Genomic DNA, 15796 nt, shown 5'->3' with positions numbered 1-15796 from the left:
CCTCCTCTTTGACACAATCACCAGGATACGACCTAACTCAATCATCAGATCTGGTTAGTTTGTTTTTTTTTCACTTGGGACCACCAAACCAATATGTCCTCTATTTCTGTCACTTATGTAAAGTATTAGAGTCGTTGTGTGGGAAAAAAACAAAACTAAAACTAAAGTCCAAGCACTTGAGAATAGAAGACCCAAGTTCCCTAAAATTAGTCCTTCATTGACGAAGCCCTGGCTGGTCTTCTTTGTCATGTCTCCTCTTATCACTATTTATTGGCAAGTCCTTAAAGGGGTTGTCTGATTTGGGAAAAAAAATATTATTAAATCTCCAGTTAGGTAATTCTGAGTTACAAATCCTTTAAAAAGTTACAAAAATGTACCAAATTGAAAACTACTGAGAGACTGGAGCGAGATGTAACCCAAAAATGCAATATTTAGTAAACGTCGCATTTCATAAATCTGTCTAAAACATCTGAATAAGAAAAGTTGTGAAGAAAAAAAACAACAAAAAACAGACAACTAGAATAAGGCGCAAATTCAAAAGCCACTAACGGGGAGCAAATTATTCTAGAAAAGTGAACGATGGTGAATTGAGGCCAAAGAGTCTACAAATAGTGGCCCTTATTATGGAGGACCCAGAAGGTCAATGCGGCACATTAACAGCCTAATTATTTGAATGGGAGCTCTGTATTGCTTCATGTCTCATGTGGTGGTGCTGCAAAGAAGAACACTTGCTGCAGAAATTTTCCTTATATACTTAAAGGCCTTTATTTTTTTTATTGCTTTTTACTTAAATGCGTGTATTTTGGGTTAAAAATAATTTTTACAATTGGTTTTCATAAAAAAAAAAAAAAAATTGCACCTTTCACTTTATTTTCCTGCACATTGATGATGGCAGAATAAGAATCAGTCATGAGCTCGTCCTTACTGGGAGATTTTACTCTTACCTGTCTTATTTTGAACTCCAAAATCAAATGAAAGCTGAGCTGAACTTTGATGTGGTCATAGATAAGCTAAGGGCAGTCTCTTAAAATACTCACCCGGCTCCCTCGCTGGCGCTGCTTCCTGTCCTGTCCGCACCTTGTACTGTATGAGCGGTCACGTGGGGCCGCTCATTTACAGTAATGAATTTGCGGCTCCACCCCTATGGGAGGTGGAGCCGCATATTCATGACTGTAATCGGCGGCCCCACCTGACCGCTCATACAGTAGAAGGTGCGGCCAAGGACAGGAAGCAGCGCCAGCGTGGGAGCCGGGTGAGTATTTTAAGAACAGCGGGGGGCGCACAGGGGGTGGGAGGGGGGTGGGTACATGGATCTTTATTTTAAACACGATTATTCATATCTTCTCTACAGCAAACGCTGCTGCAGGGAAGATATGAATGGCGGCTTCAGCACCAGTGGGGGGGACAGCGCTTACTGTAGCCCTGTCTCCTGCACGGCACACGGACTGCACACGGACAACGTCCGTGTGCGGTACGTGTTTTACACGGACCCATTGACTTTAATGGGTCCGTGTAATCCGTGCGCTCCCACGAACACTGACATGTCTCCGTGTTTGACACACGGAGACACGGTCCGCAAAAAATCAATGACATCTGCACAGATGCATTGATTTTAATGTGTCTTCGTGTGTCAGTGTCTCCGGTACGTGAGGAAACTGTCACCTCACGTACTGGAGCCACTGACGTGTGAAACCGTCCCTCAGACCGTTCAGTATTAAAAAAAAAAACAACCCAAAAAACAGCTGACTGACTCTTAGTTAACTCACTCTGCAGCCTAAAAAGTCCCAACTGTGCAATTTTTTTAATGAAAATCCAGTTGCAAAAATGTTCTGCATTTAAGTAAAAAAAAAAATCCATATTTTCCCATATTATCAGATGTTCCAGCAATGCAATGCACCGAGATCTACGTATACTTGAGCGACTCTTGTAACAAAAAGGAATGTGTGACCATAGGACAACCCTTTTAAGGAACGCTCGTGTCCTTCTCTGATGGGCTAAGCTCCTGTTTTTGGTGCAACCAAGTGAACATAAACCTATGAATTTACGTCATAACAGTGGAAAAATAAGATAAAAAAATATTTCCCGCACATTTATTTTTGACCATTATTTGCAGGTAGTAACTAACTGTCCTTTTCTATTCCGAAGGTGGGAACCTGTAAGGATACGAGTTGTGCTGTATGATGGAAGACCTAACGTGTGGCTAAATGTGTAAAAAAAGAAAAAAATATATAGGATTCTTCTCATCTGGATTTGGTGGTATATGTTATTTTGTGCCAGGAAATGTCAACTCACACATTACTATCCTTCACTCTAGACGCTCAGGTCTCTCCCCAAAAAAAATCGCACAACTGTGCAACGGCCGCCCCGAATATTGCACAAGTTTTCTGAAGTTCCTTCCTACATGACTGTCACAAGTGATATAAAACTAGATCCTCTGTCCTCCCCTACGCTACTAATATCTGTGCTCTTCTACATTCTCGGACCATCCTGATTCCAGAGGGAGAGAAAAAAAAAAGGTTTTGAACATGTTATACCCAAAGTTCTCCGGTTCTTCTCCCTTGACAGAACCACACAGGTCCCGAGAGTCTGGATTCTCACCACGTTTCTTACACTTAGAGGTGTAGGCTGATTTGCTACACACAGTTATTCCATTTGGGCCATATATACGAACGTGTATGTGTGTGTGTGTGTATATATATATAATATATATATATATATATATATATATATATATATATATTCACCAGACTCTATAAAAGAGCGAGATACATTATTCCCACAGGGCCCCAGAGGAACCAAAAGGGGAATATTGTAGGATGGAAGTTTCAGGATAAAATTTTAACACCCGAGAGTTTGTTTTTTTGTGTGTGTTTTTTTTGGGGGGGTAGGAAAACTATGTTCAGGAAATGCATAGACATCAAGATTCAGTTCCAAAACATTTCAGACCACCTGTAGAAATAAAGTCTGGAGGGGTTATCGCTGCAGGTGTGTGTTCTACTCCCGGCTGAACCCGAAGGCGGCGGAAGAAGTAGAAAAGGAGGGTTATGTAGGAAGCTCCGTGCTTTCCCCTTATGGTTCACTTCTTACGGCCCCCGGCGCTGGATCTGCGATCAGACTCTCTTTTTATGTTGCCTTCATCTGTGGAGGAGGTAGTAAGGAGGGTCTGGCTCCATTTGGCTATCTCGGTATGTTCAGAGACGCAAGTAGCTATAGCCGTAATCCAGTTTTTCATCTCCTCCTATTAAAAAAAATGTTCAAGGCGTCAATATCACGTTTATATTAGGAAAAAGACTAGAAAACTATTATTGCGGGTCCGTCACGTTGGTGTAATGCACAGGCATAGTAAGGTAGAGGCGTCACAGGGGTCTTTGTCCTGAGCCAAAAAACTTAAGGGGTGCAAAATTTCAAAAGAAAAGAAAGTAAAACTTTTTTTTTCTTTCGAAATTTTGGTCCCTTAAGTAGCTAAGACCTGGAGCAGTGCATGTGCCCTGGATTTCAGGCTGGGTGACCCAGCTCTCCGAGGAGCCACAATATAGGACTGTATCACCATCAACATGATCACGTGAGAGCAGGGACCCATAGGCCTCACCACTCTCCATCCCACAGGTCTTAGTCTGACGTCAGCCAACATGGCCACTAGACCAGGATCCTGTAAATCTTTTTTTGCTCCATCCTAATCCTGATACATGAAATTGACCTATATGGGGTGGTCTTGTTTCCAATCTCTACTAGATGGAATAGCACAGTATGTGGGGTGTGCTGTCAATAACTCACTTGTCAACTATTTGGGGCAGGAAAGTTTATAGACTGTAATGTATTCGGTAAAAACAACGGCAGCCATACATTTCTGGACTGACACGATGGTTCTCCTGCCGCTCACCGCTTATCTATCAGTGCCCTTTGATGCATGCATCATGAGAAGAGATCTAGGCCACTAACGGACTTGGACACTAGTTTGAAGGTAAAACTTTTCTATCTACAGCTATTGCATTTTTACTAAATGTAATCTTTTGAGAGTCAATAGTCACTAACGTGATGGCTGCTCACCTCATCTTTTGCGTGAAAGAGGAATTCTCTCCCATCCGTCGACCTAGAAGAAGAGACATTTGCATTTTAAGTTTGACCACCACCGTTCCTCCATGAACCGTTTTATGGACGATGGAGGAAGCCTCACCTGAGCTTGAAGACAAACTTCTTTTTCTTGTACTCATTAGCCACCTCACAAGTAGCTCCATGTAGATTAAGCAGCGGTTCCCCCCCATGTGTAGCCCCTGAACTCTGACTCTTTGCATCCTTGTAAACCCCCAAGTCGCCTTTGTTTAGCACACAGTACAGGTTTACCCAAGACCTGCGAGAAGCAATGGAGATATGAAGGTTAGGAGGTCCTGGGCTCTTAGTACAGAGTTTACTGCTACTTGCAGAGAGACCCCCCACTTCTTCACGGCACTCTACAATCACCTATTTGAGGCCTTTTTACTGGGACCATCCAACTCGTGTTTCCTGAAGAGGTATCCTTCCTGTTGTACTGTATGGGTGGGAGGAGGTGGAGGTGGTGCACTGCTCTGTGCGGGGGCTGATCGAGACCTCCGGGCTTCACCCGGGGGTTGGTTCGGGTCCTTGGGTCGAGGCCTTCTCCTTGGCTTTGGTCGGTCTCTTGCTCTTGGACGATCCGGTCTTGGTGTCCTTTCCGGAAGATTATCTATACCATTGGGTAATCGCCCCGTAGAATCTCGACTCTAGGGGTGAAGAACAAATACTGCTAAGCAAGCAACAGGAAAAGTGGGTTTTCTACCCATATTCACTGGTTATTACCTAGTGAAAAAAACTGCTTACTTAAAATTGGCCATACATTGGAAAACAAATGATGGAACACATGCACATACAGATACTTACTGGAGGGTTATTCTGTGATGCTTCCTTTTCCTGTAGCTGCTCAACAATATCTGCAAGGGTCGCCTTTCTGCAGAAAGATGATCAGACCAACCAATAATACCTGCAGCCTCCACATAAACCAACATAATTTCTATTTGAAGTCGATTAGACGACTAGATAGCTAATGGGCAAGAGATCAGTTTTTCTGACTTTTTTTTCCTCATATGTCCAAATGTCAGACTGGACAGAAAAACAGGCCGCTTGCACACAGCTCGAGAGGTTACCAACTTCTTAGTCTTATACACAATTATAAGGATTGTAACCTGGAAGGATTTGTGCGAAAACTTGTTTTAAAGGGATTTTTCTACAATTAAAAAGTGATGGCATAGTGCTATGATGTGCCGTCACTTCCTGATTGCTGCATATTTGACTTGTCAACCATCAAAATGAAGGTACATCGCTAAGCTGCGTGGCTCCTTTTTTCCTGCACAGCCATGGTCCTGGCCACCTTCGGTTCAGTGGAGCAGTGTTGCAGTTCCTTGAACATCGGGTGGTTAGGAGTGCAACTTTGCAAGAAAAATGCCAAAAGGACCTCAAAATGTAGGTTTTTGGGATTGGCTGGAATCCCAGAGAATGATGCACACTGCAAACTATAGCCATCTTGTAATAAACACACACTAAATGCTTCCAAATACATTACTTAAAAGAAGGCCGAACCCTGCACATTTGACAGGACTTGAAAACACCTAAGCACAATAATGCGGAATCCCAGAAAAAGTATATAAACCAAAACAAGAAACACAGAGATCCCTAAAAAATAACTTTTAATAGTATAATTAAAAAGACTATAGTCTTTTTAATTATACTATTAAAAGTTATTTTTTAGGGATCTCTGTTTTCTTGTTTTGGTTTATATACATTTGACAGGACCAATTGACCATCTAATATGGAGGTGGTGCATGCAGACTTTATGCCGAAAAATGACGTAAGTGCAAAAAGGAATCAGAGCCGAAAGTTCATACGTATGATGAAGTTGGGAGAGAGCGGTAGACAGCTATATAGGTGAAGACCACACCAAGATGTTCACCTTATAGTATCTGCATACTACTAAAACCCCAAACACAAACATGTTGGAGTTTGGGGTTAGGATCTCCTTTTAAGCTCTTACCCTCCTTGCCTGTCAGGTTCATTCCTTGGCGTTTCATGCTCGCTGGACTCTTGTCTTTCCGGCCTCCTTTCGTGCCTTTCTCTCCTCCTTTCTGGTTGATCATGTTTTGGGGTCTCTTGTTCACTGGATCCCTGTCTTTCCAGCCTCTTGTCGTGTCTATCCCGCCTCCTCTTCTCCTCTAGCTGCTCTGGTTTGGGAACCTCCTTCTCACTGGACTCCTGACGCTCTAGCCTGCGATCATGCCGGTCTCTCCGTCTCTCTCCATGCCGACTAGATTTACCATCTGCTTTCTCCGTGGCCATACTTTGCGCAGCTTTGATTTCCGATCGCTCTGCCCTGGATCCTTCTGGAGCAGGCGGTAGTTTCTCTGTGACCTTGGCCTCTATGTGGTCTATCTTTGGTTGCAGTCTTTCCGGTTTCATCTCCTGCCGTACATACCCAACCCGGGACTCTGCTGCCCTCTCTGCTCTTGTTCTATGGCTATCCATTTGAACCCCATTGGGGATGGACAGGGTGTCTTTTTGCTCCAGTTTTGGTTCTGTTTTTTCTTGGATTGTGTGATGTACAATGGGTGATGGTCGCATTGAGTCAGTTGTGTCAGGGAAAACTCTGCGACCAAGGAGTGGGGTTGCTGGTTGCTTGCTCTGTTCTGCTCTCATCTTCTCGAGCTTGCAAAACAAAAATGGAGCAAAATGGTTTGCAATACTTCAATATACAGCTTACGCCACCACTTAGCCCTACTTCACGTATTCCTTACCGTAGTAAGCCGCCTCAGAGAGCTGAATCTCTCCTCCCACGCTGCGGCTGTTTTACGGAAGGCCTCATGTCTTCGTATCAGCTGCTCCACCTCGTCCACGCTGTTTCCCAGCTCCGGACTCTTCACTATGGGTTCCTGCGCTGTCAGCCAGGCTTCGGCCACGCCAGCTTCCTGGGCAAATTGGTGAACTTCAAGCACTGAGTTATAGGAAGAGAAGTGGGAAAAGTTATCTCTTCCCTTCAGTGGTGCTTGCCACATTTTTATATTAATACACGTTTTATAACAAGTCACGCTAATAGTCGGCCACCTACTGCGCTTGCCAGTTTGCCGGGCCGACAACCCGCTTGTGGGACCATACCCAAATAGTCGTACATTTCCCCCCCCATTTACTACAATGCAACACTGGCCCAGGACAGTAAATTACCGAAGAAGCGAAAACTCCAGGTGTGAACAGACCCAACATGCTGCAGGCATGCTGAGTGCACTATTAACCCTTCCATAGCTCTATCACTCAATAGTGCCATCAAATATATTATTAACCCTTTCAAAAAACAGTACTATAAATCCATTGAATAAGTGGTCACTAACCCCCCCACCATGGTGCAAAAGTGTCCATGCTTAGAAGGAGCAGAAAAAAAGCTCCAAAATGCCATAACGTTCCTTACGCCTTCACTTGATGCATGTCCATTCTTTAGTACTGCGTCATTAACCCTTGCATGGGCTCTCTAATCAGCTTCATCGCCAGGCATTATTAACCCTTTCCCAACCTATATTAAGGGTACTGACTAGTGTGGGCATAAAAGCTTGGAGAGTCACATATTTTGGGATGCAGATACAGTTAAATACTCTCTACTGAGAGAGGCCCATACATTTTTGCTTTTAAGTCTCCCCCGCATTCATCAGGGGGAACTTGGAAAGTGAGTGTGGGAGCTGTAAAGGTTTCCATGGTAACCCTAATTAGCTGGTCTTTTAGATGGCAGGGGGTTGCCCGCCTTGTGTTTTTGCTTTTTTTTTTTTTTTTATCGGAAAGCGAGATTAAGTAGGACATTTTGTGTGAAGTTCAGTTGGATAAAAAAAAAAAAGTAAATGAAAATGCAGATGGTACATTATACGCCCGACCCTTGATCGCAGATCCATCCACCATGACATTACGCACTTACTTTGCTGCAGCCACTCCCAATGTTTCTGCCATTTGTCCAGCATTTCTCTCTTCTTGGCCATCAATTTGTCCAGACTCTGCTTGATCTGGCAGATAAATGAATTATTCAGAGCATTACCATATAATACCAGAGAAACAATATCCATTTACATTGTCCTATACATCCTCCAACCCACATATAAATGGTGCAATGCAATAAAAATGGGAATTGGCTGCAATGCAATAAAAATGGGAAGCGGGTGCAATGCAATAAAAATGGGAACCGGGTGCAGTGCAATAAAAACGGAAACCATCCAGGGGAACACTGGAAAGTGTGCACTGCACCTGGGACCGTTGCAGATGTCCATGAAACAGAGTCGAAATATGGATCATGATGCCCGGACCTGCCGCGGGTCTCCAGATCTGAACACAATAATCTTATATATAGGAGGAGACCTGCACCAGTTCGTACATCCTGGTTCATACTCGGACCATGATACACAGATGTGTGAAACCGGCCTGAGTTAGATCATACAAATCACCTACTTCTTCAGTGGCCGGCCTCTTATTTAGGACTAAGGACTTTCCCAGTTCCACACAATCTGCGATCCGCTTGTTTCGGGTCTCAATTTCACTTTTTAATCCTTGATGGTAGCTCATGAGAACTTCCACAGAAGACACGTCTCTGGGAACACAAGAAGAAGCAATTATTAGCTGCTACATATGTAACAAGATAATTAGAGTAGAATCACCTTTTAAAAAAAAAATTTCACCGATCCTGAAAACTTGACTTTTGGGTAAGTTTTCAGCTTGCCAACAACATTATCAGCCAGTGAGATTCACAAGGATTTCCTGTCCTTCTTGGGGCTTTCTTCAGATGCCATATTGGCCAGCTCAGTGTGAAACTCAACCTCGTGGTCACATCTCCGATCTACATCTTTGGTACTTTACTAACTAGACATCTGCGTTTCACGGTCCGTATAGGGACCGAAATTCCTAGATCCGACCACGAGTGTCCTAACCTGAACTAAGAACATCATAGCCAAATATAAAACTCTTCGTTCAAGTCAACAGAGCAGCGGTCAGAAAGGGCATTGCGGTCCCTATACCGACAGTAAAACATGGATGTCTGAATCTAGCCTCAGAAGGGTCCGGGGTGTACCTAGTGATAAAGGAGCTAAGATGGCCACACTTTAGATAACGAAGGGTGTCTGTGATGCACCCCCAACAGCAGATATTGAGGGTATAAGGATCAGACAGTTGGATCTGACCGGCCGGATCCTTTTGTTTTCGGAAAAATAATCTGCTATCAGAGGCAACGGTCAGTGGCTTACAGGCCAAGCATGCACATGTATGGAGGGCTAGGGAGAAATCGCGGTCAGCCTCTCTTCCCTAAAATGGATGATCGTACTAACGGCACATTTAGACCAGCCAATAATTGGGAACATTAGGACACCCGGGTGTATGCCGATTATCGGTTTATGTAAACAGGCTTATTTGTGGGGTGATTGGATCGTTCATGCCGACATGAAAATCTTCGTTTTCAGTAGCACATGTTCCCGTGTTAACAGGACATGTGCTGACAAGAACACCGATATTCTATAAGCACAAAACGATCTATTCCTGATTATTTCTGTGGTCGTTCTGTCTAAACAGGCCATCAATTCAAGAGGGGTTCAAGAGAGGCCTGGATGTCTTCCTGGAGCAGAACAATATTGTATCATACAATTATTAGGTTCTGTAGAAGGACGTAGATCTGGGTACTTATTATGATGGAATATAAGCTGAACTGGATGGACAAATGTCTTTTTTCGGCCTTACTAACTATGTTACTATGTTACTATGTTACTAATTGACCGTCGATCAGCTTGTATATAGCCAATTGCCATTGGTTTAGTGGTTGCGGTCGGGAGGTGGAAATGCACCTTTAGTTTTAAGGCAGAACAGCCCCGTCCTTTGTCATTTCTATTTGGCGAGCACAACTCAAATATTTTCCCAAAAGACAGCTTCAATATCAATTTGTTTGGAAACCAATGTTTTTTTCATTTCTAGTTTCTACTGTTTTCTACATACCTGGGCTTCTCTCCTGTGCCAATTTGGCATATAATGCTCTCCATCCAGGAAATGAGGTCCCGCACGAGACCTAGGAACTTCATGCGATCACTGGTGGTAGTGATCTGCAGCCTGCAGTCTTCACATGAGGTCAGGAGTTCCTTCCAGGATCTCATCACTTCTTGCTCGCTGGTGACTATGGCGGCTGCATTTTCACCGGCATACAAAGTCCGCAGTTGTGCGGCATTTTCCTGCAGCTGCCGTACCTGCACGTTAAAGAAAGGACTGAGAATAAACCTTCACGCTTGTCTCCTAACTCACCAGATCTATTATATGTAACATGCAAAAATAACAGATGGAACATAAATATACAACAGTGGGGGAAAAAAGTATTTAGTCACCCACCAATTGTGCAAGTTCTCCCACTTAAAAAGATGAGGCCTGTAATTGACATCATAGGTAGACCACAACTATGAGAATCAAAATGAGAAAACAAATCCAGAAAATCACCTTGTCTGATTTGGCAAGATTTATTTTGCAAATTATGGTGGAAAATAAGTATTTGGTCATTAACAAAAGTTGATCTCAATATTTTGTTATATATCCTTTGTTGGCAATGACAGAGATCAAACGTTTTCTGTAAGTCTTCACAAGATTGGCACACACTGTTGGTGGTATGTGGGCCTATTCCTCCATGCAGATCTCCTCTAGAGCAGTGATGTTTTGGCCTGTCACTGGACAATACGGACTTTCAACTCCCTCCAAAGGTTTTCTATGGGGTTCAGATCTGGAGACTGGCTAGGCCGCTCCAGGACCTTCATATGCTTCTTACGAAGCCACTCCTTCGTTGCCCTGGCGGTGTGCTTAGGGTCATTATCATGCTGAAAGACCCATCAACGTTTCATCTTCAGTGCCTTTGCTGATGGAAGGAGGTTTGCACACAAAATCTCACGATACATGGCCCCATTCATTCTTTCATGTGCACGGATCAGTCGTCCTTTTCCCTTTGCAGAGAAACAGCCCCAAAGCATGATGTTGCCACCCCCATGCTTCACAGTAGGTATGGTGTTCTTTACATGCAACTCAGCATTCTGTCTCCTCCAAACACAACGAGGTTTGTTTCTACCAACAGGTATGCTTTGGTTTCATCGGACCATATGACATTCTCCCAATACATATCATAGTCATAGTTAGTAAGGCCGAAAAAAGACATTTGTCCATCCAGTTCAGCCTATATTCCATCATAATAAATCCCCAGATTTATGTCCTTCTACAGAACCTAATAATTGTATGATACAATATTGTTCTGCTCCAGGAAGACATCCAGGCCTCTCTTGAACCCCTCAACTGAGTTTGCCATCACCACCTCCTCAGGCAAGCAATTCCAGATTCTCACTGCCCTAACAGTAAAGAATCCTCTTCTATGTTGGTGGAAAAACCTTCTCTCCTCCAGACGCAAAGAATGCCCCCTTGTGCCCGTCACCTTCCTTGGTATAAACAAATCCTCAGTGAGATATTTGTATTGTCCCCTTATATACTTATACATGGTTATTAGATCGCCCCTCAGTCGTCTTTTTTCTAGACAAAATAATCCTAATTTCGCTAATCTATCTAGGTATTGTAGTTCTCCCATCCCCTTTATTAATTTTGTTGCCCTCCTTTGTACTCTCTCTAGTTATTATTATTATTATTATTTATTGTTATAGCGCCATTTGTTCCATGGCGCTTTACATGTGAGGAGGGGTATACATAATGAAAACAAGTACAATAATCTTAAACAATACAAGTCATAACTGGTACAGGAGGAATGAGGACCCTGCCCGCGAAGGCTCACAATCTACAAGGGATGGGTGAGAATACAGTAGGTGAGGGTAGAGATGGTCATGCAGCGGTTTGGTCGATCGGTGGTAACTGCAGGTTGTAGGCTTGTCTGAAGAGGTGGGTCTTCAGGTTCTTTTTGAAGGTTTCGATGGTAGGCGAGAGTCTGATGTGTTGTGGTAGAGGGTTCCAGAGTAGGGGTGATACGCGAGAGGAATCTTGTATACGATTGTGGGAAGAGGAGATAAGAGGGGAGTAGAGTAGGAGATCTTGTGAGGATCGGAGGTTGCGGGTAGGTAAGTACCGGGAGACGAGGTCACAGATGTATGGAGGAGACAGGTTGTGGATGGCTTTGTACATCATGGTTAGGGTTTTGTAGTGGAGTCTCTGGGCAATGGGGAGCCAGTGAAGGGATTGACAGAGGGGAGAGGCCGGGGAATAGCGGGGGGACAGGTGGATTAGTCGGGCAGCAGAGTTTAGAATAGATTGGAGGGGTGCGAGAGTGTTAGAGGGGAGGCCACAGAGCAGGAGGTTGCAGTAGTCAAGGCGAGAGATGATGAGGGCATGGACTAGGGTTTTTGCAGATTCATGGTTGAGGAATGAACGGATTCGTGAAATATTTTTGAGTTGAAGTCGGCAGGAAGTGGAAAGGGCTTGGATATGTGGTTTGAAGGAGAGATCAGCGTCAAGGATTACCCCGAGGCAGCGAGCTTGTGGGACTGGGGAGAGTGGGCAGCCATTTACTGAAATGGATAGGTTCGTTGGGGGGGTCGCCCCAAGTTCCATTATATCCTTCCTGAGCACCGGTGCCCAAAACTGGACACAGTACTCCATGTGCGGTCTAACTAGGGATTTGTACAGAGGCAGTATAATGCTTTCATCATGTGTATCCAGACCTCTTTTAATGCACCCCATGATCCTGTTTGCCTTGGCAGCTGCTGCCTGGCACTGGCTGCTCCAGGTAAGTTTATCATTAACTAGGATCCCCAAGTCCTTCTCCCTGTCAGATTTACCCAGTGGTTTCCCGTTCAGTGTGTAATGGTGATATTGATTCCTTCTTCCTATGTGTATAACCTTACATTTATCATTGTTAAACCTCATCTGCCACCTTTCGGCCCAAGTTTCCAACCTATCCAGATCCATCTGTAGCAGAATACTATCTTCTCTTGTATTAACTGCTTTACATAGTTTTGTATCATCTGCAAATATCGATATTTTACTGTGTAAACCTTCTACCAGATCATTAATGAATATGTTGAAGAGAACAGGTCCCAATACCGACCCCTGCGGTACCCCACTGGTCACAGCGACCCAGTTAGAGACTATACCATTTATAACCACCCTCTGCTTTCTATCACTAAGCCAGTTACTAACCCATTTACACACATTTTCCCCCAGACCAAGCATTCTCATTTTGTGTACCAACCTCTTGTGCGGCACGGTATCAAACGTTTTGGAAAAATCGAGATATACCACGTCCAATGACTCACCGTGGTCCAGCCTATAGCTTACCTCTTCATAAAAACTGATTAGATTGGTTTGACAGGAGCGATTTCTCATAAACCCATGCTGATATGGAGCTAAACAGTTATTCTCATTGAGATAATCCAGAATAACATCCCTCAGAAACCCTTCAAATATTTTACCAACAATAGAGGTTAGACTTACTGGCCTATAATTTCCAGGTTCACTTTTAGAGCCCTTTTTGAATATTGGCACCACATTTGCTATGCGCCAGTCCTGCGGAACAGACCCCGTCGCTATAGAGTCCCTAAAAATAAGAAATAATGGTTTATCTATTACATTACTTAGTTCTCTTAGTACTCGTGGGTGTATGCCATCCGGACCCGGAGATTTATTTATTTTGATCTTATTTAGCCGGTTTCGCACCTCTTCTTGGGTTAGATTGGTGACCCTTAATATAGGGTTTTCATTGTTTCTTGGGATTTCACCTAGCATTTCATTTTCCGCCGTGAATACCGTGGAGAAGAAGGTGTTTAATATGTTGGCTTTTTCCTCCTCATCTACAACCATTCTATCCTCACTATTTTTTAAGGGGCCTACATTTTCAGTTTTTATTCTTTTACTATTGATATAGTTGAAGAACAGTTTGGGATTAGTTTTACTCTCTTTAGCAATGTGCTTCTCTTTTTCCTTTTTGGCAGCTTTAATTAGTTTTTTAGATAAATTAGTTTTTTAGATAAAGTATTTTTCTCCCTATAGTTTAGTTATACTCTTCTGGATAATCCAAATGTTCTCTAGCAAACTTCAGACGGGCCCAGGCATGTACTAGCTTAAGCAGGGGGACACGTCTGGCACTGCAGAATCTGAGTCCCTGGCAGCGTAGTGTGTTACTGACGGTAGCCTATGTTACGGTGGTCCCAGCTCTATGCAGATGATTCATTAGTTCCCCCGTGTGGTTCTGGGATTTGTGCTCACTGTTCTTGTGATCATTTTGACCCCATGAGATCCTGCGTGGAGCCCCAGGTTGATGGAGATTATCAGTGGTCTTGTATGTCTTCCATTTTCTTATTATTGCTCCCACAGTTGATTTCATCACACCAAGCTGCTTGCTTATTGCAGATTCAGTTTTCCCAGCCTGGTGCAGGTCTACAATTTTGTTTCTGGTGTCCCTCGACAGCTCTTTGGTCTTCACCATAGTGGAGTTTGGAGCGTGACGGTTTTAGGTTGTGGACAGGTTCAAACAGGTGCCATTACTACAGGCAATAAGTGGAGGACAGAGGAGACTCTTAAAGAAGAAGTTGCAGGTCTGTGAGAGCCAGAAATCTTGCATGTTTTTAGGTGACCAAATACTTATTTGCCATCATAATTTGCCAAATAAATCTTGCCAAATCAGACAAGGTGATTTTCTGGATTTGTTTTCTCATTTTGACTCATAGTTGTGGTCTACCTATGATGTCAATTACAGGCCTCTCATCTTTTTATGTGGGAGAACTTGCACAATTGGTGGCTGACTAAATACTTTTTTTCCCCAATATATATATATTAGATTGTGGCCCGATTCTAACGCATCGGGTATTCTAGAATATGCATGTCCCCGTAGTATATGGACAATGATGATTCCAGAATTCGAGGCAGACTGTGCCCATCGCTGATTGGTCGAGGCAACCTTTATGACATCATCGTCGCCATGGCAACCATTATGACATCATCATCGCTGTGCCCGTCTCTGATTGGTCGAGGCCGCCTGGCGGCCTCGACCAATCAGAGGCGCGGGATTTCTACGTCGATACTGTGCCCGTCTCTGATTGGTCGAGGCCTGGTGGCCTCGACCAATCAGAGACGCGGGATTTCCAGGACAGACAGACAGAAAGACAGACAGACAGAAAGACAGACAGACAGAAAGACAGACAGACGGAAAAACCCTTAGACAATTATATATATAGATATATATGAGAGAGCTCACCTGAGTGACAAGGACCTGAATGTCATGTTCAAATGAACTAAGTATACGTTGCAAGGAACCAGCTGAGAGCCGAGCTTCCTGCGCCTTCACCTCCGGCACCCGCTGCTTCTTCTCCTCCACCTGGGACAAGACTTCTTTGCAATCATTGAAGAACTTATGTAACTCGTGGGAAGCAGAAAGCATCTGGGCCCTTGTTTCCATCAGTTCCATTAGGTCCGCCCAGGCCTCATTTACTCCATCTTTCCATTCTGCGATGGTGGCTGCGTCTGAGTGCCCGTAGTCAATGAGCTCATCCACCATCTGATTGACTGCGGAGATGCGCTCCTGCCCTATGCTGCCCGTCTCGCTCACAAACTCGGTGAACTTTTCTTGAAGAAGCTGCGAAGACAGGAGCATGGGAAATACTCACTTTATAGAATCCACTATAAATGGCTTTTACATACAGCCTCACCAATGTAAAATCTTAAGACTTGTTGGGTCTTTAGAAATTGCCTTTATGTGTGAGGTGTCTTCTCTATCTCGCATGAACAGATGCAACGAAGACATTTTTTAGTATCACTTCCC

The 15796-nt window shown here is 43.8% G+C and overlaps 1 protein-coding gene across 1 annotated transcript in view; it reads right to left on the bottom strand.

The window, feature by feature from the left end:
* Positions 1-2956: 2956 nt before the first annotated feature.
* Positions 2957-15796, bottom strand: part of SPTBN4 (spectrin beta, non-erythrocytic 4) — a 104153-nt gene continuing 91313 nt past the window's right edge. Inside the window, exons 27-37 of the mRNA XM_069746758.1 lie at positions 15233-15610; positions 10009-10253; positions 8482-8620; positions 7958-8042; positions 6798-6994; positions 6041-6708; positions 4894-4960; positions 4459-4736; positions 4175-4348; positions 4048-4090; positions 2957-3238 (exon numbers count right to left, since the gene is read on the bottom strand). Coding sequence (XP_069602859.1) covers positions 3077-3238; positions 4048-4090; positions 4175-4348; positions 4459-4736; positions 4894-4960; positions 6041-6708; positions 6798-6994; positions 7958-8042; positions 8482-8620; positions 10009-10253; positions 15233-15610 — 2436 coding nt within the window. The 3' untranslated portion in view covers positions 2957-3076. The remainder of the gene's footprint in view (positions 3239-4047; positions 4091-4174; positions 4349-4458; positions 4737-4893; positions 4961-6040; positions 6709-6797; positions 6995-7957; positions 8043-8481; positions 8621-10008; positions 10254-15232; positions 15611-15796) is intronic.

Source organism: Ranitomeya imitator, chromosome 2, assembly GCF_032444005.1.
Source record: "Ranitomeya imitator isolate aRanImi1 chromosome 2, aRanImi1.pri, whole genome shotgun sequence".
Taxonomy (NCBI): domain Eukaryota; kingdom Metazoa; phylum Chordata; class Amphibia; order Anura; family Dendrobatidae; genus Ranitomeya; species Ranitomeya imitator.
This window is presented reverse-complemented; position numbering and strand designations above follow the sequence as displayed.